This window comes from Kogia breviceps, chromosome 17 (genome assembly GCF_026419965.1).
Source record: "Kogia breviceps isolate mKogBre1 chromosome 17, mKogBre1 haplotype 1, whole genome shotgun sequence".
NCBI lineage: Eukaryota > Metazoa > Chordata > Mammalia > Artiodactyla > Physeteridae > Kogia > Kogia breviceps.
The window spans coordinates 43349309-43375815 of NC_081326.1; the positions used below are offsets into that span (position 1 = coordinate 43349309).

Genomic DNA, 26507 nt, shown 5'->3' on the forward strand with positions numbered 1-26507 from the left:
CATTTTTGGATTGGGTTGTTTGTTTCTTTATTATTGAGCTGCATGAGTTGCTTATAAAATTTGTATATTAATCCTTTGTCAGTTGCTTCATTTGCAAATATTTTCTCCCATTCTGAGGGTTGTCTTTTGGTCTTTTTTATGGTATCCTTTGCTGTGCAAAAGCTTTTAAATTTCATTAGATCCCATTTGTTTATATTTGTTTTTATTTCCATTTCTGTAGGAGATGGGTCAAAAAGGATCTTGCTGTGATTGATGTCATAGAGTGTTCTGCTTATGTTTTCCTCTAAGAGTTTGATAGTGTCTGGCCTTACATTTAGGTCTTTAACCCATTTTGAGTTTATTTTTGTGTATGGTGTTAGGGAGTGTTCTAATTTCATACTTCTACAGGTAGCTGTCCAGTTTTCCCAGCACCACTTATTGAAGAGGCTGTCTTTTCTCCACTGTGTTTCCTTCCCTCCTTTATCAAAGATAAGGTAACCATATGTGTGTGGGTTTATCTCTGGGCTTTCTATCCTGTTCCATTGACCTATATATCTGTTTTTGTGCCAGTACCATACTGTCTTGATTACTGTGGCCTTGTAGTATAGTCTGAAGTCAGGGAGCCTGATACCTCCAGCTCCATTTTTCGTTCTCAAGATTGCTTTGGCTATTCGGGGTCTTTTGTGTTTCCATACAAATTGTGAAATTCTTTGTTCCAGTTCTGTAAAAAATGCCAGTGGTAATTTGATAGGGATTGCATTGAATCTGTAGATTGCTTTGGGTAATAGAGTCATTTTCACTATGTTGATTCTTCCAATCCATGAACATGGTATATTTCTCCACTTATTTGTATCATCTTTAATTTCTTACATCAGTGTCTTATAGTTTTCTGCATACAAGTCTTTTGTCTCCTTAGGTAGGTTTATTCCTAGGTATTTTATTCTTTTTGTTGCAATGGTAAATGGGAGTGTTTTCTTAATTTCATTCTCAGATTTTTCATCATTAGTGTATAAGAATGCCAGAGATTTCTGTGCATTAATTTTGTATCCTGCTACTTTACCAAATTCATTGATTAGTTCTAGTAGTTTTCTGGTAGCATCCTTAGTATTCTCTATGTATAGTATCATGTCATCTGCAAACAGTGACAGCTTTACTTCTTCTTTTCCTATTTAGATTCCTTTTATTTCTTTATTTTCTCTAATTGCTGTGGCTAGAACTTCCAAAACTAGGTTGAAAAAGAGTGGTGAGAGTGGGCAACCTTGTCTTGTTCCTGATCTTAGTGGAAATGGTTTCAGTTTTTCACCATTGAGAACAATGCTGGCTGTGGGTTTGTCATATATTGCCTTTATTATATTGAGGAAAGTTCCCTCTATGCCTACTTTCTGCAGGGTTTTAATCATAAATGGGTGTTGAGTTTTGTCAGAAGCTTTCTCTGCATCTATTGAGATGATCATATGGTTTTTCTCCTTCCATTTGTTAATATGGTGTATCATGTTGATTGATTTGCGTATATTGAAGAATCCTTGCATTCCTGGAATAAACCCCACTTGATCATGGTGTATGATCCTTTAATGTGCTGTTGGATTCTGTTTGCTAGTATTTTGTTGAGGATTTCTGCATCTATGTTCATCAGTGATACTGGTCTGTAGTTTTCTTTCTTTGTGACGTCTTTGTCTGGTTTTGGTATCAGGGTGATGGTGGCCTCATAGAATGAGTTTGGGAGTGTTCCTCCCTCTGCTATCTTTTGGAAGAGTTTGAGAAGGATAGGTGTAAGCTCTTCTCTAAATGTTTGATAGAATTCACCTGTGAAGCCATCTGGTCCTGGGCTTTTGTTTGTTGGAAGATTTTGAATCACAGTTTCAATTTCAGTGCTTGTGATTGGTCTGTTTATATTTTCTATTTCTTCCTGGTTCAGTTTCGGCAGGTTGTGCATTTCTAGGAATTTGTTCATTTCTTCCAGGTTGTCCATTTTATTGGCATAGAGTTGCTTGTAGTAATCTCTATTTTGTATTTCTGCAGAGTCAGTTGTTACATCTCCTTTTTCATTTCTAATTCTATTGATTTGAGTCTTCTCCCTTTTTTTCTTGATGAGTCTGGCTAATGGTTTATCAATTTTATTTATCTTCTCAAAGAACCAGTTTTTACTTTTATTGATCTTTGCTATTGTTTCCTTCATTTCTTTTTCATTTATTTCTGATCTGATCTTTATGATTTCTTTCCTTCTGCTAAATTTGGGGTTTTTTTGTTCTTCCTTCTCTAATTGCTTTAGGTGGAAAGTTAAGTTGTTTATTCGAGATGCTTCCTGTTTCTTAAGGTATTATTGTATTGCTATAAACTTCCCTCTTAGAACTGCATAGGTTTTGGGTCGTCGTGTCTCCATTGTCATTTGTTTCTAAGTACTTTTTGATTTCCTCTTTGATTTCTTCAGTGATCACTTCGTTATCAAGTAGTATATTGCTTAGCCTCCATGTGTTTGTATTTTTTACAGATCTTTTCCTGTAATTGATATCTAGTCTCATAGCGTTGTGGTCGGAAAAGATACTTGAAACGATTTCAATTTTCTTAAATTTGCCAAGGCTAGATTTGTGACCCAAGATATGATCTATCCTGGAGAATGTTCCATGGGCACTTGAGAAAAATGTGTATTCTGTTGTTTTTGGATGGAATGTCCTATAAATATCAAGCAAATCCATCTTGTATAATGTATCATTTAAAGCTTGTGTTTCCTTATTTATTTTCATTTTGGATGATCTGTCCATTGGTGACAGTGGGGTGTTAAAGTCCCCTACTATGATTGTGTTACTGTCGATTTCCCCTTTTATGGCTGTTAGTATTTGCCTTATGTATTGAGGTACGCCTATGTTGGGTGCATAAATATTTACAATTGTTATCTCTTCTTCATGGATCGATCCCTTGATCATTATGTAGTGTCCTTCTTTGTCTCTTGTAATAGTTTTTATTTTAAAGTCTATTTTGTCTGATATGAGAATTGCTACTCCAGCTTTCTTCTGATTTCCATTTGCATGGAATATCTTTTTCCATCCCCTCACTTTCAGCCTGTAAGTGTCCCTAGGTCTGAAGTGGGTCTCTTGTAGACAGCATATATATGGGTCCTGTTTTTGTATCCATTCAGCCAGTCTGTGTCTTTTGGTGGGAGCATTTAATCCATTTACATTCAAGGTAATTATTGATATGTGCGTTCCTATTACCATTTACTTAATTATTTCGGGTTGTTCTTGTGGGTCTTTTCCTTCTCTTATGTTTCTTGCTTAGAGAAGTTCCTTTAGCATTTGTTGTAAAGCTGGTTTGGTGGTGCTGAACTCTCTCAGCTTTTGCTTGTCTGTAAAGGTTTTAATTTCTCCATCAAATCTGAATGAGATCCTTGCTGGGTAGAGTAATCTTGGTTGTAGGTTTTTTTCCTTCATCACTTTAAATATGTCCTGCCACTCCCTTCTGGCTTGTAGAGTTTCTGCTGAAAGATCAGATGTTAGCCTTATGGGGATTCCCTTGTGTGTTATTTGTTGTTTTTCCCTTGCTGCTTTTAATATGTTTTCTTTGTATTTAATTTTTGACAGTTTGATTATTATGTGTCTTGGCGTGTTTATCCTTGGGTTTATCCTGTATGGGACTCTCTGTGCTTCCTGGACTTGGTTGACTATTTCCTTTCCTATATTAGGGAAGTTTTCAACTATAATCTCTTCAAATATTTTCTCAGTCCCTTTCTTATTCTCTTCTTCTTCTGGGACCCCTATGATTCGAATGTTGGTGCGTTTAATGTTGTCCCAGAGATCTCTGAGACTATCCTCAGTTCTTTTCATTCTTTTTCCTTTCTTCTGCTTTGCAGTAGTTATTTCCACTATTTTATCTTCCAGTTCACTTATCCGTCCTTCTGCCTCAGTTATTCTGCTACTGATCCCGTCTAGAGTATTTTTCATTTCATTTATTGTGTTGCTCATCGTTACTTGCTTCCTCTTTATTTCTTCTAGGTCCTTGTTAACTGTTTCTTGCAATTTGTCTATTCTATTTCCAAGATTTTGCATCATCTTCACCATCATTATTCTAAATTCTCTTTCAGGTAGATTGGCTATTACCTCTTCATTTGTTAGGTCTGGTGTGTTTTTATCTTGTTCCTTCATCTGCTGTGTGTTCTTCTGTCTTCTCATTTTGCTTATCTTACTGTGTTTGGGGTCTCCCTTTTGCAGGCTGCAGGTTTGTAGTTCTATCTATTTTTGGTGGCTGTCCCCAGTGGCTGAGGTTGGTTGAGTGGGTTGAGCAGGTTTCCTGGTTGGGGGGACCAGTGCCCCTGTTCTGGTGGATGAGGTTGGATCCCGTCTCCCTGGTGGGCAGGTCCACGTCTGGGGGCATGTATGGGGATGTCGGTAGCCTTACTGTGATTCTAGGCAGCCTCTCTGCTAATGGATGGGGCTGTAGACCTGTCTCGCTCTTTGTTGGGTATAGGGTGTCCAGCACTGTTCGTTGCTGATCCTTGAGTGAATCTGGGTCTTGGTGTTGAGATGGAGATCTCTGGGAGATTTTCGCCGTTTGATATTACGTGGAGCTGAGAGGTCTCTTGTGGACCAGTGTCCTGAGGTTAGTTCTCCCACCTCAGAGACACAGCCTTGACACCTGGCTGGAGTGCCAAGAGCCTTTAATCCACACGGCTTTTGGGAGGTCTGAGGTCTTCTGCCAGCGTTCGGTGGGTGTTCTATAGGAGAAGTTCCACGTGTAGATGTATTTCTGATGTATCTGTGAGGAGGAAGGTGATCCCCGCGTCTTACTCTTACGCCATCTTCTCGTTCCCTCAGGTATAAGTATTATGAATTGTATTATAAATTTAAAAAAATTTAAAGATACAACTTTATGAATTTTTATGTATCCTTTCCAGATATTAATAGAATTTCAAATAAAGAATTTCTGTGTTTATAAGGCAATAACAAGAAGGTTACATTTAAAAAATAGCTTTACTGTTTCTGTAAAACTTTACTGCAAAAGAATAAATATTTCAGATAGGTACAAAGTAGAAAATTTAAAAATCACCTGAAACCTTACCACTCAGAGCTATTTTTAATATTTTGATTAACATTTTTCCAGATAGCCCTCTTTGCATATATGTGTACACCTAGGAATGCATGTATAATTTTAGGTGACTCTGTTAAAGTCTTTCCATATTTTTTCTTTATTATTTTGCTTACTGCTGTCACACAACATTTCCTTTTCTGTTTGGAAAACTCAATTTAATTCTTTTGTGACTTGACAACAAATAGCGCTGCTGCCATACAGAAAATAACCAGTAACAGTCAAAGGAATATACTGTGGCTTGAAGGCTCTTAGCTAAGGCAAACGTGTATCTTGGCTCCCTATGCAACTCAATCTGCTTTATTTTTCTGGCTTTGTTGTTAAATGTGTCAAAAAAATGTGATACCTGTCAAATGCAGCATGTTGGGCAAATAAGCAGCAGAAAATGAAACTGCCTGACCCCTACTTTATCAATACATGATTTCCTCAATATATGACCCCTACTCCCCACCGCTCCCCCCCTCAATACATGCAGTGATAACCTTTTCTAGGTTAAAATCTTTGATTTTCTAAGAAGAGAGTTTCTTACCTCAGCCTTCTTGGAAACTCTCTCTTTATGCAAAGCCTGTAGCTTTCTGAAGTAAGTGGAATCTAGCTGTCGAGTCTCCTCCACCAGCTCCACCTATAATAACACAATAATAAAGTTTGTAACATCAAAAGAATGTGTATTATGAAAAAGTGGGGAAAGAATGCACAATTTGCCAATAACAGTGGGCTAAAAAACAAATACACTTGTCAATAAAGTAAGTTAGTTTGGAGGCAGAAGCAGGAAGACCCACATAGTGAAAAACATTAGCTACAATTGCTTTAAGTGCAAGGTTAGGTTGTTTTTTTGAGATGTTCCCTGTTTCTTAAGGTAGGACTGTATTGCTATAAACCTCCCTCTTAGAACTGCTTTTGCTGCATCCCATAGGTTTTGGGTTGTCATGTTTTCCTTGTCATTTGTTTCTAGGTACTTTTTGATTTCCTCTTAGATTTCTTCAGTGATCTCTTAGTTATGAAGTAGTATACTGTTTAGACTCCATGTGTTTGTATTTTTTACAGATCTTTTCCTGTAATTGATATCTAGTCTCATAGCATTGTGGTCAGAAAAGATACTTTATATGATTTCAAATTTCTTAAATTTACCAAGGCTTGATTTGTGACCCAAGATATGATTTATCCTGGATAATGGATAAAAGAGCACTTGAGAAAAATGTGTATTCTGTTGTTTGTGGATGGAATGCCCTATAAATATCAATTAAGTCCATCTTGTTTAATGTATCATTTAAAGCTTGTGTTTATTTATTTTCATTTTGGATGATCTGTCCATTGGTGAAAGTGGGGTGTTAAAGTCCCCTACTATGATTGTGTTACTGTCAATTTCGTCCCCTTTTATGGCTGTTAGTATTTGCCTTATGTATTGAGGTGCTCCTACGTTGGGTGCATAAATATTTACAAATGTTATATCTTCTTTTTGGATCGATCTCTTCATGATTCTGTAGTGTCCTTCTTTGTCTCTTGTAATTGTCTTTATTTTAAAGTCTATTTTGTCTGATATCAGAATTGCTACTCCAGCTTTCTTTTGATTACCATTTGCATGGAATATCTTTTTCCAGCCCCTCACTTTCAGTCTGTATGTGTCCCTAGGTCTGAAGTGGGTCTCTTGTAGACAGCATATATACGGGTCTTGTTTTTGTATCCATTCAGCCAGTCTGTGTCTTGTGGTGGGAGCATTTATTCCATTTACATTTAACATAATTATCAATATGTATGTTCCTATTCCCATGTCCTTAACTGTATTGGGTTTGTTATTGTAGGTCTTTTCCTTCTCTTGTGTTTCTGGCCTAGAGAAGTACCTTTAGCATTTGATGTAAAGCTGATTTGGTGGTGTTGAGCAGAAAGGAAAGAGATCATAAAGATCAGATCAGAAATAAATGAAAAAGAAATGAAGGAAATGATAGCGAATATCAATAAAATTAAAAGCTGGTTCTTTGAAAAGATAAACAAAATTGATAAAACATTAGCCAGACTCATCAAGAAAAAATGGGAGAAGACTCAAATCAATAGAATTGGAAATGAAAACGGAGAAGTAACAACTGACACTGCAGAAATACAAAAGATCATGAGAGATTACTACAAGTAACTCTACGCCAATAAAATGGACAACCTGGAAGAAATGGACAAATTCTTAGAAATGCACAACCTGCCGAGACTGAACCAGGAAGAAATAGAAAATATGAACAGACCAATCACAAGCACTGAAATTGAAACTGTGATTCAAAATCTTCCAACAAACAAAAGCCCAGGACCAGATGGCTTCACAGGCAAATTATATCAAACATTTAGAGAAGAGCTAACACCTATCCTTCTCAAACTCTTCCAAAAGATAGCAGAGGGAGGAACACTCCCAAACTCATTCTATGAGGCCACCATCACCCTGATACCAAAACCAGACAAAGATGTCACAAAGAAAGAAAACTACAGGCCAATATTACTGATGAACATAGATGCAAAAATCCTCAACAAAATACTAGCAAACAGAATCCAACAGCACATTAAAGGATCATACACCATGATCAAGTGGGGTTTATTCCAGGAATGCAAGGATTCTTCAATATACGCAAATCAATCAACGTGATACACCATATTAACAAATGGAAGGAGAAAAACCATATGATCATCTCAATAGATGCAGAGAAAGCTTCTGACAAAACTCAACACCCATTTATGATTAAAACCCTGCAGAAAGTAGGCATAGAGGGAACTTTCCTCAACATAATAAAGGCCATATATGACAAACCCACAGCCAACATCATCCTCAATGGTGAAAAACTGAAACCATTTCCTCTAAGACCAGGAACAAGACAAGGTTGCCCACTCTCATCACTCTTATTCAACATAGTTCTGGAGGTTTTAGTCACAGCAATCAGAGAAGAAAAAGAAATAAAAGGAATCCAAATAGGAAAAGAAGAAGTAAAGCTGTCACTGTTTGCAGATGACATGATATTATACACAGAGAATCCTAAAGATGCTACCAGAAAACTACTAGAGCTAATCAATGAATTTGGTAAAGTAGCAGGATACAGAATTAACGCACAGAAATCTCTGGCATTCCAAAACACTAATGATGAAAAATCTGAAACTGAAATTAAGAAAACACTCCTATTTACCACTGCAACAAAAAGAATAAAATACCTAGGAATAAACCTACCTAAGGAGACAAAAGACCTGTATGCAGAAAACTATAAGACACTGATGAAAGAAATGAAAGATGATACAAATAGATGGAGTGACATACAATGTTCTTGGACTGGAAGAATCAACATTGTGAAAATGACTCTACTACCCAAAGCAATCTACAGATTCAATGCAATCCCTATCAAACTACCACTATCAATTTTTTTTTTTACAGAACTAGAACAAAAAATTTCACAATTTGTATGGAAACACAAAAGACCCCAAATAGCCAAAGCAATCTTGAGAATGAAAAATGGAGCTGGAGGAATCAGGCTCCCTGACTTCAGACTATACTACAAAGCTATAGTAATCAAGACAGTATGCTACTGGCACAAAAAAAGAAACATAGATCAATGGAACAGGATAGAAAGCCCAGAGATAAACCCACACACATATGGTCACCTTATCTTTGATAAAGGAGGGAAGGAAACACAGTGGAGAAAAGACAGCCTCTTCAATAAGTGGTGCTGGGAAAACTGGACAGCTACCTGTAAAAGTATGAAATTAGAACACTCCCTAACACCATACACAAAAATAAACTCAAAATGGGTTAAAGACCTACATGTAAGGCCAGACACTATCAAACTCTTAGAGGAAAACATAGGCAGAACACTCTATGACATAAATCACAGCAAGATCCTCTTTGACCCGCCTCCTAGAGAAATGGAAATAAAAACAAAAATAAACAAATGGAACCTAATGAAACTTAAAAGCTTTTGCACAGCAAAGGAAACCACAAATGAGACCAAAAGACAACCCTCAGAATGGGAGAAAATATTTGCAAATGAAGCAACTGACAAAGGATTAATCTCCAAAATTTACAAGCAGCTCAAGCAGCTCAACAACAAAAAAACAAACAACCCAATCCAAAAATGGGCAGAAGACCTAAACAGACATTTCTCCAAAGAAGATATACAGACTGCCAACAAACACATGAAAGAATGCTCAACATCATTAACCACTAGAGAAATGCAAATCAAGACTACAATGAGATATCATCTCACACCAATCAGAATGGCCGTCATCAAAAAATCTAGAAACAATAAATGCTGGAGAGGGTGTGGAGAAAAGGGAACACTCTTGCAGTGCTGGTGGGAATGTAAACTGATACAGCCACTATGGAGAACACTATGGAGGTTCCTTAAAAAACTACAAATAGAACTACCATACGACCCAGCAATCCCACTACTGGGCAAATACCCTGAGAAAACCATAATTCAAAGAGTCATGTACCAAAATGTTCATTACAGCTCTATTTACAATAGCCAGTTCATGGAAACAACCTAAGTGTCCATCAATAGATGAATGGATAAAGAAGATGTGGCACATATATACAATGGAATATTACTCATCCATAAAAAGAAATGAAACTGAGTTATTTGTAATGAGGTGGATAGACCTGGAGTCTGTCATACAGAGCAAGTAAGTCAGAAGGAGAAAAACAAATACCGTATGCTAACACATACATATGGATTCTCAGAAAAAAAAATGTCATGAAGAGACTAGGGGTATGATGGGGATAAAACACAGACCTACTAGAGCATGGACTTGAGGATATGGGGAGGGGGAAGGGTAAGCTGTGACGAAGTGAGAGAGTGGCATGGAAATATATACACTACCAAACGTAGGGTGGTAGCTAGTGGGAAGCAGCCGCATGGCACAGGGAGATGAGCTCGGTGGTTTGTGACCACCTAGAGGGGTGAGATAGCGAGGGTGGGACGGAGGGAGACGCAAGAGGGAAGAGATATGGGAACATATATATGTATAACTGATTCACTTTGTTGTAAAGCAGAAACTAACACATCACTGTAAAACAGTTATACTCCAATAAAGATGTTTAAAAAATCTAGGAACAATAAATGCTGTAGAGGGTGTGGAGAAAAGGTAACACTCTTGCACTGTTGGTGGGAATGTAAATTGATACAGCCACTATGGAGAACACTATGGAGGTTCCTTAAAAAACTACAAATAGAACTACCATATGACTCAGCAATCCCACTACTGGGCATATACCCTGAGAAAAGCATAATTCAAAGACAGTCATGTACGAAAATGTTCATTACAGCACTATTTACAATAGCCAGGTCATGGAAGCGACCTAAGTGTCCATCATCAGATGAATGGATAAAGAAGATGTGGCACATATATACAACAGAATATTACTCAGCCATAAAAAGAAACGAAATTAAGATATTTGTAGTGAGATGGATGGATCTATAGTCTGTCATACAGAGTGAAGCAAGTCAGAAAGAGAAAAACAAATACCATATGCTAACACATATATATGGAATCTAAAAAAAAAAATGTCATGAAGAGATTAGTGGTAGGATGGGAATAAAACACAGACCTACTAGAGCATGGACTTGAGGATATGGGGAGGGGGAAGGGTAAGTTGTGACGATGTGAGAGAGTGGCAGGGACATATACACACTACCAAATGTAAATTAGATAGCTAGTGGGAAGCTGCAGCATAGCACAGGGAGTTCACCTCTGTGCTGTGTGACCACCTAGAGGGGTGGGATAGGGAGGGTGGGAGGGAGGGTGACACAAGAGGGAAGAGTTATGGGAACATATGTATATGTATAACTGATTCACTTTGTTGTACAGGAGAAACTAACACACTATTGTAAAACAGTTATACTCAAATAAAGATGTTAAAAAAAAAAAGAAAGAAAAAAGGTCATGAAGAACCTAGGGGTAAGACGAGAATAAAGACACACACCTACTAGAGAATGGACTTGAGGATATGGGGAGGGGGAAGGGTAAGCTGTGGCAAAGTGAGAGAGTGGCATGGATATATATACACTACCAAATGTAAAACAGATAGCTAGTGGGAAGCAGCCGCATAGCACAGGGAGATCATCTCGGTGCTTTGTGACCACCTAGAGGGGTGGGTTAGGGAGGGTGGGAGACAGGGAGACGGAAGAGGGAAGAGATATGGGAACATATGTATATGTATAACTGATTCACTTTGTTGTAAAGCAGAAACTAACACACCATTGTAAAGCAATTATACTCCCATAAATATGTTAAAAACAAAACATTAGCTATAGCAAAGTCAGGCTTCAAATGATAAAAAATGTATACATTTTTATGTAATGATATAATGCCACCAAAGATCATTCCTCCTTTCTGGACACCGCATGTGAACTAGCAGACAGTGCAAACACGTTGGGTGGATCACTTTTCCATCCTCCATTCTTTATAACAGGATAATAGTCATGAAGATAGGCACTGTTAGCTTTAGGGACCAAATAATCCACAGTAGAACAAAAAAATGACTAGACTCTATTGTTATCAGTCTGTGAGCAAATGTTTTATTGCTATAGCAAGAGACGGGAGAGTCAATCATCAAATTAAACCTCACAGTAGGACTTAGCTTTCAGAGTGTGTATTGCACTGCTTCATACGGTCAGGATAACAAGATCATTTTCCATTTCTCTATTGAGAAAAATCAGTTTAGCTGACTGAGAACTCCTGTATTTAATAATTAATTTTGGTTAAATCTTCTTGTTTATCCTTTTTGGGAAAGAGTCTACATAATCCAGTCAGTTGGACTTTTAGAGAAGTCCTCTAGGCCGAACTTAATAAGTTTATAGAATTAAGAGAATTTTATTTTTCCTCTTATTAAAAAGAGTGTATAATTTATCCCAGGCATTTCATAAGAATCACTGCTAATGCTAAAACTTCTTGGTTTAGGGAAGTTAGTTATAATTCTGAATCTGTTTTGTCATCTTAGGACCATATCTTATATCCATTTTCCTCTATACCATATACTGTATTTAAAATCATGACTGGGGACTTCCCTGGCTGTCCAGTGCTTAGGACTCTGCGCTTTCACTGAGGAGGGCATGGATTCCATCCCTGGTTGGGTAACTAAGATCCCGCAAGCTGCGAGGCGTGGCCAAAGAAAAATTTAATTAGTTTAAAAAATAGGGCTTCCCTGGTGGCGCAGTGGTTGAGAGTCCGCCTGCCGATGCAGGGGTCACGGGTTCGTGCCCTGGTCCGGGAAGATCCCACATGCCGTGGAGCGACTGGGCCCGTGAGCCATGGCCGCTGGGCCTGCGCGTCCGGAGCCTGTGCTCCGCAACGGGAGAGGCCACAGCAGTGAGAGGCCCGCATACCACAAAAAAAAAAAAAAAAAAAAAAAAAAAAAAAATAATAATAATAATAATAATAAAATCAGGACTGGAGAGAATTTTTCTTTTCTTAAAAAAAATATTTATTTATTTATTTATTTGGCTGCGTCAGGTCTTAGTTGCGGCATGCAGGATCTCTGCTGCCACATGCGGGATCTTCGTTGAGGTGTGTGGGATCTTCATTGCGGCATGCAGGATCCAGTTCCCTGACGGGATCGAACCTGGGCCCCCTGCATTGGGAGCACGGTGTCTTAACCACTGGACCACCAGGGAAGTCCCTGGAGAGAATTTTTTTAAAATTTCATATAATATCCCAATTTTCCTAGTGTAAAATATGTATTTTTGTAGTAGAAAGGATGCAAATGCTAATTTTTCAGGACAAAAAGAAATCAGGACGGAAAAATTCATTAGTTTAGTCAATGAATTTAGTAAGCTGTAGGGCTGTGTTGGTCACTATCCAATAAGGTGACTCTATCCGAGGTGCTTGGTATTAATTTCATCTTAATTACCTCACCCATCCTTTCTGGGAGAAGACATGACCAAGAAGTTGTTCAGGAGATCTGAATGAAGAAGAGCAATACAGAGACAGCAGGTATCTGCCTGAAATGACCTCATGTACAGGGTACATGCATTAACTTAATATTAAAAATACCCACAAATGGTTTTAATTTGTGATTCAAAATAAACATTTAAAGAAATTTCCTCCACCCATCAATAAGAATAGTGAAAATATTCAAGCCCTGAGACTTAAAATGACCTCTTTTGGAATGAAAATAGATGTGTTGACACTTTTATCAAATCAAGCAGTCTGACCTGATGAACATCTGAGGGTGCTTTAAGTCAGAGAATGTGCTTTCCACAGTATATATGAAACGTTTATATTTTCCATGGGTGTAATATTTACTGTAATTCATCCAGAATAAAAATAAACAGCCTCCTTCCATTAATCAAAATTAAAGCCACTGCTGAGAAATGGCAAAGAAGTGACAAAGCGAGTATATTATCATGGCATACTTTATTGGTTCACAGGAAACCAAAACTCAGATTTTTCTCTGCTGATATATTTGTAGACAGACTTAAAAATGACATCAATTTTAGCCTTTTGTTAGGACACTACAGGGAAACTGGCAAAAACTAAGTTAATAAATACTTCCCCTGCCTCAATTTTGTGTCTGCCCAAATCTTAACTCTGAGTCCCTGGCCCACATGAAATCCTTTCCAGCTTTTCTCTCTTGCAAGTTAACAATGTTGCCCATCATCAGGTTTTGGAGTAAACCTGAATCGTTCACACACAATTCATCAGTGCCACAATACCTTTCTGTAAGCAACTTGGTCTGATTTTACCATCTTTGTCCAAGGCTCAAGAAGGAGGAGAAGAATATATTCTTCTGCTGTGTCGAAAAGGTCTTCAAATGGCGGCTGTATTTTCATATAAATTTCTTTTTTCTTTTCCTGTTGGAGTCCAATGTCAAGAGTGGCTGAAGGAGCAATGTATGTGGCAAAAAGATACTAAGGGAGAAGGGGGAGAAAGGAGAGGATATTAGAAGAAACCATAATGGTTAGTAGATTCCTCAGCAAAGCCATTTTTTAAAAGTTAAGAGAAGGCAAACAAGCTCAAGTGATGTTTTTTCTTGAAAAGATGTGTGAAACTACTTAAGACAAAGCAATGTGTTTATTCAAAACCTTTGCTTTTCATTTTCTTTTCCTATTTCTTCGTTGGTTATTACTCAACTAGTCACTGGATCTTGTATAAGTGTATGTGATTTGGGTATTCTATTTTTTGTCAGATTACTACTATGTATTATTATGATTGATTCCAGGTTATATGTCTCCTTTCCTAATGTTCATGACATTTCTAACACATTTGTGTTACTTTCCAAAGTGGTTTGAAATGCCTTTTTGGGAAAAAGAGGCAAGAATTCACCAGGGCTGAAAACTGACTATCAGTGTAGCGACCCAACAGACTACCTCTCCTACCCAACTGAGTTCCAGAGTTCTTAAATGTCTCCAACTGGTGTCCAATGCTGTGGAAGAGATACAAGAAGGAAAGAAGAGTGAATAGAAGGATGTACATGGAACTTCTAGCTTCCTAGACAAAGCTGCATAAATGTCTATTCCATTCTACTCATTTGTCTTATCTCTCAATAACAGCTATTTAAATCTGAGAAGCAATTTAATAACATTTAATTTTTAAAATGTTACATACTGGATATGTCATGCCCTGCACATCACATTTAACTGAAGTTTTTGTTATTGTTTCATACTTAAAATTAATGAATTTTATGGCATGTAAATTAAACCTCAATAAAGCTGTTAAAAATAAAAATAAGAAAGACTATTGGTGATTTCTCCCCAAAGCGACACACTCCTCCGTTTTAAAGGTTATCTGATCTCTATCATAATTTTTTCTTCATTCTGTTCTATTTACATCACTATATCAAAATAGTTATCTTAAAAAAAAAAGAATCTCTAATTAATTGCATTTTATTTCAATTTTATTTTTATACTTAGACTTTGGAACTGATAATGTCTAGATTCAACCTAGGCGATAAGATAGATAGGTAGACAGATAGGTAGATACTTGTACCAAATACCAAATAGTAGTCTTATGTAAAATAATCTTTTAAAAGTTTTAAAGGGTTCACATTAATAACATAAGCATTTACCATGTATCCACTACAGCTTAGACACTTGGATAGGTGCTATGTATGTAAAGATTAATGAATGCCTGCCCTGAAGGAGCCATTTGGTGTGACAAAGAGATGAAAACCAGTGGTTACAACACAGTATGATAAGAACTACAATAAAGATATGCATTGAAAATAAGATCTTCAATAATTGCCTTTCTTTTTAAGCTCACCTCCATTAATCAACTTTTAAACTTTACACTCAGATACACACTTTTCTGTAATTCCCTAAACCTTGATGTCTTGCCATTCTATATCATTGCACACATTGTTCCTTCAATCTTGTATATAAGCCCTACCCCATGCACCTTGTCTGCCTGATAAACTCTGATTTATTCTTAAAAACTGATATGGATGTCTCCTCTTCTAGGAGCCCTTCACTCATACCCTCCTCCCAAGATCATGCTTTTTACTACTACACTTATCACACTATCATGCAATCATGTATTTTATGTGTCTTCTCTTCTAGAACAAGGATCTTGAGGGCAAATACTGCAGCTTAGTCCTCTCTGATTCTCCAACTCCTAAAAACTGTTTTGGTAGAGAGTAGATGTTATAAATGTTTATTGATTTGTACTGAATCCACAGAAAAGACTCATTTTTGTCTTGGAATGGGGAAGGAAAAGGTTCAGAAACTCTTCCAAGAGAAAGATAAGCTTCTTCCTTAGTCTTTAATCTGAATCTTTAAAGATGAGTTGGAGTAAGTCAGACAAGAGAGAGGAGTTGATGAGAAGGACAGTCCAAGAAGGAAAACATGGCCCAAGGCATGGAGGCCTAAGGGGGTTTTATAACCTATAGAGAGAATCTAGGCTCCAAGTAGAGAACACTGGCTAAAGGAAAGAGGTAGAATAAGAGAGGAGGATATAAAGGGAGGAAGGCTCCAGAGCATGGATATGATCTGTTTTCCTTCGGTAAGGAATTTGAATTTTTACCTAAAGATATAAAATGGGGAATCTCTGAGGAGTGACATCATTAGATATGAATTTTAGAAATAAATCACTGTGGCATCATATGGGAGAAACGGTTTGAGTAGACCAAGATTTGAGGCAGTTTGGAAGTTATTTTAATAGTCAGACAAAAAATTACAGGCCACCCACATCTCTTGTTTGCTTTTTTGCAATAGCCTCCTAACTGGTCTTCTCAGGTTCTTCTTTGCCTCTTCATGGTCTTTTTTTTTTTTAAAACCACAAAAAACAGAGAAATTCTTTTGTGTATCACTCCTCCATTCAAACTCTCCAGTGACTTCCCATCTCACACAGAATAACAGCCAAAGTCCTTATAATTACCTATAATTGGAGTATTTGGACGTTTCTTAGCACTGAGAGGATAAGGATTATAGTTCAGGACCTGCCAATAGGGAAGCCCCTATAAACATCCCAGGCTCTCAAGACACTCTAAGAGCAGGGGTGGACCTGATACAGACTCTTGCCTTGAGTCTTTAATGGGCCAAAAGAAAATAACTGCTAACCTATAATTCTACACCTGGTAAAAAAAAAATACCCTTCTAAAGTAAAAAGGAAATAAAGATGTCATAAGTCAATAAACAAAACCAGAATTCATCACCAGCAGACCTACACTAAATTAATTAATTAATTAAAGGGAGGCCCTGGACAAAAGCAGGATGGAATATAGAACAATATAAAGCAAAAATATATAGGGAAATAGCAATACATATTGATTATAAAATATAATAATAATGAATAAGGTCAGAGGAAATTGTAAAAGAGCCTAAGAAAAAGAAGTCAGAACTGAAAGTTCAGATTTAAAGTGCAGTTGAAATGACCAACCATGAGGCCCATTATAGGTAGAAAAGCACACGAGGTTAGAGTCAGGGTAGTAATACAATAACAAGCAGGGCAGAGTATCAAAGAACTAGAAGTGAAGATAAAGGAGAAGCCCAGGTAGCATAGTTAAAAGGGAGGACTATAAAGTTCAGTGTATAATAGGCACTCAATAAATATATGCTAAATAAATGAATGGAAGATAGTGGTCTAATCTGAAATTACAATCTGAAAGGGAAATTTCAGAGTTCAAAAATTTTAAGCTGGAGTAGTTCCAAATTATGATGAATTCTGGTATATGGCCATCCCTATAGTTAACTTAGGAGCAATGGAGATAAAAGACATTGGAATTGGGTAAATTAAGAAACACTCTAGCACATATGTTATAAGGATTATTAGTTTGGGTACTGAAAAGTTTCAAGGCGATAAAAAAGAAAAAGTAGGGAGAAATTTCATGAGTCATGTATTGAAATTTTCTAGGAAGATAAAGAGAACTGAAAAGGTCTTTAGATAACATTAATGAGGTTAAGGAGGGGGGAAATGAGCAGATGGAGACAACTCCAAAATTTTTGAAGCTATTAAAAGATGAGTCCTGGGGCTTCCCTGGTGGCACATTGGTTGAGAGTCCGCCTGCCAATGCAGGGGACATGGGTTCGTGCCCTGGTCCGGGAGGATCCCACATGCCGCCGAGCGGCTGGGCCCGTGAGCCACGGCCGCTGAGCCTGCGCGTCCGGAGCCTGTGCTCTGCAGCGGGAGAGGCCACAACAGTGAGAGGCCCACATACCACACACACACACACACACACACACACACACACACACACACACACACACACACAAAAAAAAAAAGATGAGTCCTGAAGAGCAGCAAAGAACATCTCTTTCTTCCTAAGGGTTGTGAGATATGGGAGAAGGGGCATATTTAAAAGCCATTCTAGATGTTTTATTTAATTAGATAATCTGCAGTCTGGAAACTCCCTTCCCTAAAATATAGGTACATAGCCTGCTGGATTTAAAAGTCCAAAGTGAACCATACTCTTACCAAATGATTCTAAAGTATTTTAAATGAAATTTGCTTCAGACACACATGGCAATTTTTCCTAACCTTGTAAGTTATTTAGAAGAATGACCTAAATCTAACCTGTTTAACAAGCTAAGATTGTATCAGATTAAAATCTACTCTTAAACATTTTCTAAACTGGAAGTTTTAAAAAATACACTAATTAAAATAATGTCTATACTAAGGTAAATTAAGAAACTAAAAACGAACATGATCAAATTAACAACATTGAAAAATGTCTCTAGAATTTGTTTCAGTAATTTCAAATTTACCCCAAAGGAAAGTAAATTTGACCCCCCAAATCACTTAAGTTAAAATCAGTTCCTATTTAGCAAAAAAAAAAAGAAAGAAAGAAAGAAAGAAAAAAAATCAGTAGTCAGGTTTTATTGGGGCAGGAATATCCTCTAATGGCCAAATAAAGCAACTGTTTTATCACTGAGTCAGCTACATTCAAAACTGTAGTTTAAGAAGACTTGGTGTACCACATACCAAACTCTTTGTATAGACATCAAGGTGATTCCTTTGATTTAAAAGCATAACAGTGAAGAAGGTAAAGTACAAAAGAAGCTGAAATGGTGACTAGAATAACAGTGACAGAAGTGACTGTCAGCTTCTGGTGGACACCCAAATCTACTCCTTTCCTTTCCACTCCCAGTCTTGCCTTCACTCCTCATGTCTTTTAAAAACTACTGCTACCCACAGTCCTATGAGACCCTAGATGCCATTTATATACTCTATCATACCTTCTGGAATTTTGCTTTATTATTTTCTTCAGAATGACCCTCACTTCACTTTACCATTTACTATACTAATAGCACAGCTTTCTTGCTCTGACCATTACTCTTCATCTTTTTGTACCTCTCACCAAGCTTTGCTTTACTTTCAGCACAATCTACGGTTTCTTCCTGTCCTCTAAATAAATCATGCACCACCTACTTTGTCTTACTTTCTTACACAATTTGGACTGAAAACTGCCCATCATTTCAACTACACTCTTAAAACATCCTTAATTCCTCCCACCTCGATCTTCTGCCTTGTTGAGGCCAAATTCTGGGTCACCTTAATCATTCGTTCATTTTTCCAATTCTATACTCAAGCTCCCAATAAAGGTTATAATAGTTGGTTCAATTATAAATACTCTTCAAAATACAAACAGCAATGACAAACAAACAAACCAAAAAACCCCACCTCAGCTGTGATCACAAAACTTGGCAAGATTTTGCTGATTTCTGAACTTTGCCATGCTCCTTAGAGCTCCCAACTGTACCCTTATGCTTCTCCACATTTAGTGGACTTTATCTTCCACTCAACTGGGAGAAACCACTGGTATGGATGCCCTCAATTGTCGCCTCAAGAGCTTTCTTCTAAATCTTTCTCTTATGTTTCAAAATTCTCCTTCCCAAGGCTAAATGATTCATGCGTGCTGTTGACTCCATTTTCCCAGCACCATGCAACACCAATTACACCCTTAATCTACCTTTCCTTTGATTTCATCTCCTTTCTAATGCCTCAAAGGTGTTCTAACAAAGCATCTCTCCTATTCTAATTGTCACCATTTTGTCCACAAACTATCACCCTTTCTCTCTTTCCCTTCCCAACAAATCTTCATACACTTTTCTATCATTCCTCAATCTATTGCAATCTGGTTCTCATGCCAAAGAAGCAGATGTCTCAGATTACTAAGAACCACGTAATTGCCAATTCAATGGTTTCTCTCCTTAACCTTCATCCTACTTGATTCCTTATGCAGCTTTTTTTGCTTTGTTTTGTTTTTAATTCTTGGCTGCATTGGGTCTTCGTTGCTGCGCACAGGCCTTCTCTAGTTATGGTGAACAGGGGCTACTCTTTGCTGAGGTGCACGGGCTTCTCATTGCGGTGGCTTCTCTTGTTGCGGAGCATGGTCTCTAAGCATGGGGCTTCAGCAGTTGCAGTACATGGGCTCAGTAGTTGTGGCAAACGGGCCCCTAGAGCATGTGGGCTTCAGTAGTTGTGGCGCGTGGGCTCTAGAGTGCAGGCTCGGTAGTTGTGGCACACAGGCTTAGTTGCTCCATGGCATGTGGGATATTCCCGGACCAGGGCTCGAACCCGTGTCCCCTGCAATGGCAGGTGGATTCTTAACCACTGCGCCACCAGGGAAGTCCCCTTATGCAGCTTTAACATTGTTGACTCTCTCCTCTGCCTTCAACACTTTCTCCTGATTTGCTGCCTATTTCCATTCTTAGGCTCCTTTGTTGATTCCTCTTCCTCCATATCCGCCCCCTTAAAGGAAGGCATTCATTAAAGTTCTATGTTCAACTATATTTTCTTCCTAATTCACACTCTTTTGGTTTCTCACACATGCCAGGCACTCTCTCACAGGACTTTCACAGTATGTGCTCTATGCCCTCTCTATACTCCTCCCTCCTCCTCTTTTCCCCTTTGCTGGGCTTCTATTCATCCTAAAGGACTGAGTCTTCCTTGACTCCTGAAGTCTGGCTTAGGTATCATTCTTATGTGTGCCCATAGGACCCTGTATTTGTATGTTTCTCCCACTGGACTATAAACTCTATGAAGACAGATTTGGTCTACTTTGTTTATTACTGTATCCCTAGCATCTAGCATAATGATAAATTTAGAATGAATAAATGGATGAATGAATGAATTAAAGACTTCATCCATTCTCAGAGACTTAACAATCAACTATATGTGGAAGAAACACAAATATATACAGCTTTAGACCTGATTTCCTTCCTGAGCTGAAAACCTTTGCTTCTAGCTGCCTACTTATTATAGCTACGTGGATAGCCTATGGACCCTCCAACTCAATGACTCAGTAATATAACACATTATCTTTTCCTTTTCCAGTTTTCATACGATTCACAGCACAGTCTTTGACTCTTCCCCACTTTCCTCTCCTTTTTCCTCAAATGCAAGTCCTATGAATTTAATTTTCTACAATAAAACAAGGAAAAACTGACAAATATAAAAATATGAAGAGGAAGTAAGGGGCAGCAGTTCCATCCCAACAAAAACCATACTAAAACACAATCTTCTGTCCAAGCTAGTTAAGACCCTTTCCAGGCTACTGCCTACTTCCTGACCTCACACTCTTACTGTGCTCTATAAAGCCAGAAGGCTCCATGTACACTTTTTGTTGTTGTTCAACTATTTTGTTCCAGTTTTATTGAGATATAATTGACATATAGCACTGTAAAAGTTTAAGGTGTACAGCATAATGATTTGACTTACATACATCATGAAATAATTACAATAAGTTAACATCCGTCATCTCATATAGAAACAAAAAGAAAAGACAACAAATTTTTTCCTTGTGATGAGAACTATTAGGATCTACTCTCAACTTTCATATATACCATCCAGCAATGCTAACTATAGTCATCACGGTGTACATTACAGCCCTTGTACTTATTTATCTCATAACTGGAAGTTTGTACCTTTTGACCACCTTCATCCAATTTTCCCTCCCCACACCACCCACCTCTGGTGACCACAGATCTGATCTCTTTTTCTCCGAGTCTGTTTTTTTCCACAAATGATTTAACTGCATATCCCATAACCTCAAGGAGCTACAATTAGGGTAGCCATGTGACTTCATTCTGGTTTAAGCCTACTATCCTGGCATAATTATTAAAATTTCCCCTTTTATTTTTGAAACAATCCTGGTTTAGATGATAAATTATATGGTCTCTCTATATTTAACTGCCACCAGTTAGTCAAAATGAAAGTTCCTCTAAAACAAGACTCCTGGAAGTGCTCGACACATATTTAAAGCTAAAAATAAAGGAAAGAAAGGCAGAGGAAACTCCTTTCTAAGGACCACACATTTGTCTAATTTGAAATCATATGAATTGAATAGCTGATATCAAAAGCCAAAAATCCCAAAGCAGGAATATTTTACTTAGAACTTGGGTTGAAGTTTCACAGACTTCCCTGTTAAGAAAAGACAACCCTCAGAATGGGAGAAAATATTTGCAAATGAAGCAACTGACAAAGGATTAATCTCCAAAATTTACAAGCAGCTCATGCAGCTCAATAACAAAAAAACAAACAACCCAATCCAAAAATGGGCAGAAGACCTAAACAGACATTTCTCCAAAGAAGATATACAGACTGCCAACAAACACGTGAAAGAATGCTCAACATCATTAATCATTAGAGAAATGCAAATCAAAACTACAATGAGATATCATCTCATACCGGTCAGAATGGCCATCATTAAAAACTCTAGAAACAATAAATGCTGGAGAGGGTGTGGAGAAAAAGGAACACTCTTGCACTGCTGGTGAGAATGTAAATTGATACAGCCACTATGGAGAACACTATGGAGGTTCCTTAAAAAACTACAAACAGAACTACCATATGACCCAGCAATCCCACTACTGGGCAAATACCCTGAGAAAACCATAATTCAAAAAGAGTCATGTACCAAAATATTCATTGCAGCTCTATTTACAATAGCCAGGACATGGAAGCAACCTAAGTGTCCATCAACAGATGAATGGATAAAGATGTGGCACATATATACAATGGAATATTACTCAAACATAAAAAGACATGAAATTGAGTTATTTGTAGTGAGGTAGATGGACCTAGAGTCTGTCATACAGAGTGAAGCAAGTCAGAAAGAGAAAAACAAATACCGTATGCTAACACATATATATGGAATCTAAGGAAAAAAAAAAAAAAAAAGGTCATGAAGAACCTAGGGGTAACACAGGAATAAAGATACAGACCTACCAGAGAATGGACTTGAAGATATGGGGAGGGGGAAGGGTAAGCTGGAACAAAGTGAGAGAGTGGCATGGACATATATACACTACCAAATGTAAAATAGATAGCTAGCAGGAAGCTGCCACATAGCACAGGGAGATCAGCTCAGTGCTTTGTGACCACCTAGAGCTGTGGGATAGGGAGGGTGGGAGGGAGGGAGATGCAAGAGGGAAGAGATATGGGAACATATGTATAACTGATTCACTTTGTTGTAAAGCAGAAACTAACACATCATTGTAAAGCAATTATACTCCAATAAAGATGTTAAAAAAAGAATAAATGCTCTAAATCAAAATCTTAAAAGAAATTTTAAAATATTTCCTCTCTCTCATTGTACCTAAATGTAGGTATTTGTTTGTTCTCCCACTATTTTTTTTTCTTTTTTTTTTTGCTTTCTCAAAGCCAGTTTATCAGAACATTGTTCGTTATCACCTAAGTAACTTCTCTTTGTTCAAGTATCAACCCCCGCTATGATAACTAGCATAATCCTTAAGAGTAATAAACTCCCCTTGCCTTCTTGACTCTTTACCAGTTTTATTATAAAATCACAGAACTGTAAGCATTAGAAAGGGTCTTGAAAGTCCACATTGTGCGCGTTTATTGGCTTCCTTTGAGGCTTGGTCTCAGGTCTCTCCCTCTTCCTCACCTCCCGAGAAGGGTGGGGACAAAAGTAGTTATAGGGGTAAGGAGGAGAAAACTGATTTATCAATCCTTAATTAGGCCACACAGTAAAATTATAGTATATTCAACTTAATTTTGCCATTACATCTGAGAATGTCTTTCTAATATGTGTTTCTAATAATCCAGAGATAATCTTTAAGTGGATAACTGACCAGCTGACTATATATATAACAAACAAACATATAACAAACAAACATATAACAAACATAAGGGATATAATCATATATATGAAACAAAATTAAAAAGCTAAACAACATATTTAAGATCTATATAAAGATGGTGAAAATCATTTTTAAGTTGATATTAATGGACTTTATAATGAAATATAAAGATTATGCTTTGTTATAGGTAAGTAATATAGTCTAATCACAGGTTAGAAACATCCTTTAAGTATCCTGCATCATTTGCTTTCTTATTGGCCACCCAGTTCTTCCTTTTCAGTCAGTGACTAAATAACAATGTAGCTACTATTGGAGGGGACAATGCTCCCTTCATATCCTAGTCAGCTACTCAGATTCACATTGAAGTGGAGATTCACTCACAAACAGCTGTGGCTGACATGATTCCAGTTTAAACATTAACCTATGATTCTTTAACAACCCAGCAGGGAAGTTTCTGAAAAGGGATACAAGCCTGTCTGTGATCAGACTGCCTGGCACTGCACTCAGCATGGCTCTCTCTAAACCCCATCTCTCCTGGAGACACTCAAAGGTTATGTAAGCAGGAAATGCACAATGGGCGGCTTGCTCCGCCCTGCTCTATACCTGTGCCTGTGACTCACTTTCTTGGCATCTGTATCAGATATGCAAAAAAAAGCCATGCCTCCCCCTGAAACATCTCTTACAGTCTTGAAATGCTGGGAGTTAATTTTCTTGTTTAGCAATAAACTCTCAAGACTATGAAGAAAATAAGGTGTAGGATAGATACCTTGGAGACAGGAGGAAGAACGGAACTGGAAAGTGGAATGGAGAAACAAATTGGGAGAAACGAAGACAGAGAAAGAGAGAGATTTTGATACACATTTGCCTTCTAAAGGATAGTAAGATGACAATATTTAATTTAAATTATTTTTAATACACATGACCTTGTTGGAATTATAGGAAAAAATACAAAAATTTTCTGCTTGCCTTTCAAGGAAATCTCAGATGCTTCGTTACTTAGAGCTAATATCCTGAACACCACAACTGTATTGCACTACATAGGAGACGGCTCAAAATAAAATATGGTATTTCCCATTGCAATTTATATTTTTTCCAATGCTAAGATATTTTCCATGCAAGGTTTCAGCATTGCCACTTAATAGCTTTCAAAATCATTTTGAAAGTGTATGTGATGAGCATATTCTTGGATGAAAGTGGATCCCAATCTCCTTTCAAATATATCATAATGCATTCCAGGCTTGGCTTTCTGACATTTTATTGATTTTCATAGACCCTGAAATGTATTGATGTTTTCTTACTGCATCATAAAGTCTAGATGAACATACCTGAGGAAGGAGAATTTGGGGTTTATTGAGTTTATTCTTGTTTTTAACAGTGTAAAAAGCAAAAAATTAATGAAATAGCTTCCAAAACTTTCTGTGCTATTTGGGTTTCTCTTTGTACCAAAGACTAAATGATGCCAGCTATGGGGTTAGATTCCAATTATCATGCTGTAGAAGCACCCAACGAAGTACTTTCACTGTGCCAAAGGTGAGCACAGTCTTTGGGAAAGCATCTTTTCCATAAGTAGGGGCCATTTGATGAGCTGCAGCTTGATACTCATCTGTGTTCCAACGAAAATAAGAACAACTTCTGTGTAGCCTTAAAAGGCAAAGTCAAGAATAACACCAAATGCTGCAGCACATGTGTTGATCTGCTATGTTACATTTCAGCTGTTAGTTATGTTAATGGAACAGTTTCACATAATTTGTCTTGATGTATTTATTTTAATGATCATGTATAAGTATCTTTCTATGATTGCCTGGTAACACTGATTGCATGATGTTCTGCTGTCACCTCCAGGCCAACTGCAGAACTGTAAGACGTAAAATGAGTCCCTCAGTAAACTAGGTGCAAGATGTGTAAAAACCTATATGTTGTGAGATCTTAATACCGGATTATAGGACAACTTAGCAGAGCATATCACCAGGTTAATAAAAGTGGGGACATTTAAAAAGAAGATTTTCAAAGTAACTTATTAAAGTATTCCAGAGATTAGGAGAAAACATTCATGCTTCAGCATTTGGTGTCTTTAGCAAATCCTTTTTTTCTTAGACCCATTACTCCACTGCAAGGGTAAAAGAAGTACCTCTAATCATGTAAGGCTACACAAAGATATGTATCTTTCACCATCTTCTAGTAACTGTCCAACATGCCCACCAAGAGAGTAGAGGAAATATAAAGCTGTCTGCTGTTGCTATTTCCTTCTACTTATTGGGAGGTAGCATTAGGGCCCTGCCAGATGGACTGACAGGGTAGTATCAACAAAGACCTCGCTGGCCCCTGAGAAGAAGAAATATCCCATAAAACCCATGACACTATTTCATACACTCGAAAGATAAAAGATGAAAACAACTTTTGCTACTGAAATATACAAAGATTTTTCTTAAACTCCTTTTATTTTCAGTTTATACTAAACAAACTGTGCAGGCTCTGGAGATTCTGGAGCAAAGATGCTATGCTTTCTTTGGTAGGTACAAGCGAGGAGTTCACTGGCAGTCTCTAAAGGGCAGAGGAAAAATTTGAAGGTGGAGGGTCAGGCTCTCCAGCGATTAGAGAAATATAAGATTGAGAGGATCAGAGTGACCCTTTACCCTTGTCATTATCTCTTCCTCCATTGTAAACTGAAGCCAGCTTACAAGAGCTAATTCATGAATTTTCAGGAACTTGGTGAGTGGGTTGTTAAATTCAGTCACTATCAAAAATTATATAAACTTACAATTAAGCAAATTATATTAAAAACAAAGATAATGAATACTCAAAACCGATTACTTCCCAATGATTTTACTGTTTTATGATTGTCCATGCTCTTGAGGTTGTTTACCTCTTTCTATCTGTCTGGTGGAAATGCTGTATAATGGTGGGCTGCTGCTCCTCTCCTCCCAACTCTGTGCTCAGGAACGCCATGTTGGCAGC

General features: G+C 37.5%; 1 protein-coding gene across 10 annotated transcripts in view; it reads right to left on the reverse strand.

Moving 5' to 3' along the window:
* The window catches only part of RGS22 (regulator of G protein signaling 22), a 154508-nt gene that overhangs the window by 47794 nt on the left and 80207 nt on the right, over nt 1-26507 (reverse strand). For all 10 annotated transcript variants that reach the window (XM_067017197.1, XM_067017195.1, XM_067017198.1 and 7 more), the window contains 2 exons: nt 13728-13922; nt 5585-5677 (listed from right to left, as the gene is read on the reverse strand). In XM_067017197.1, the coding sequence (XP_066873298.1) occupies nt 5585-5677; nt 13728-13922 (288 nt within the window). The remainder of the gene's footprint in view (nt 1-5584; nt 5678-13727; nt 13923-26507) is intronic.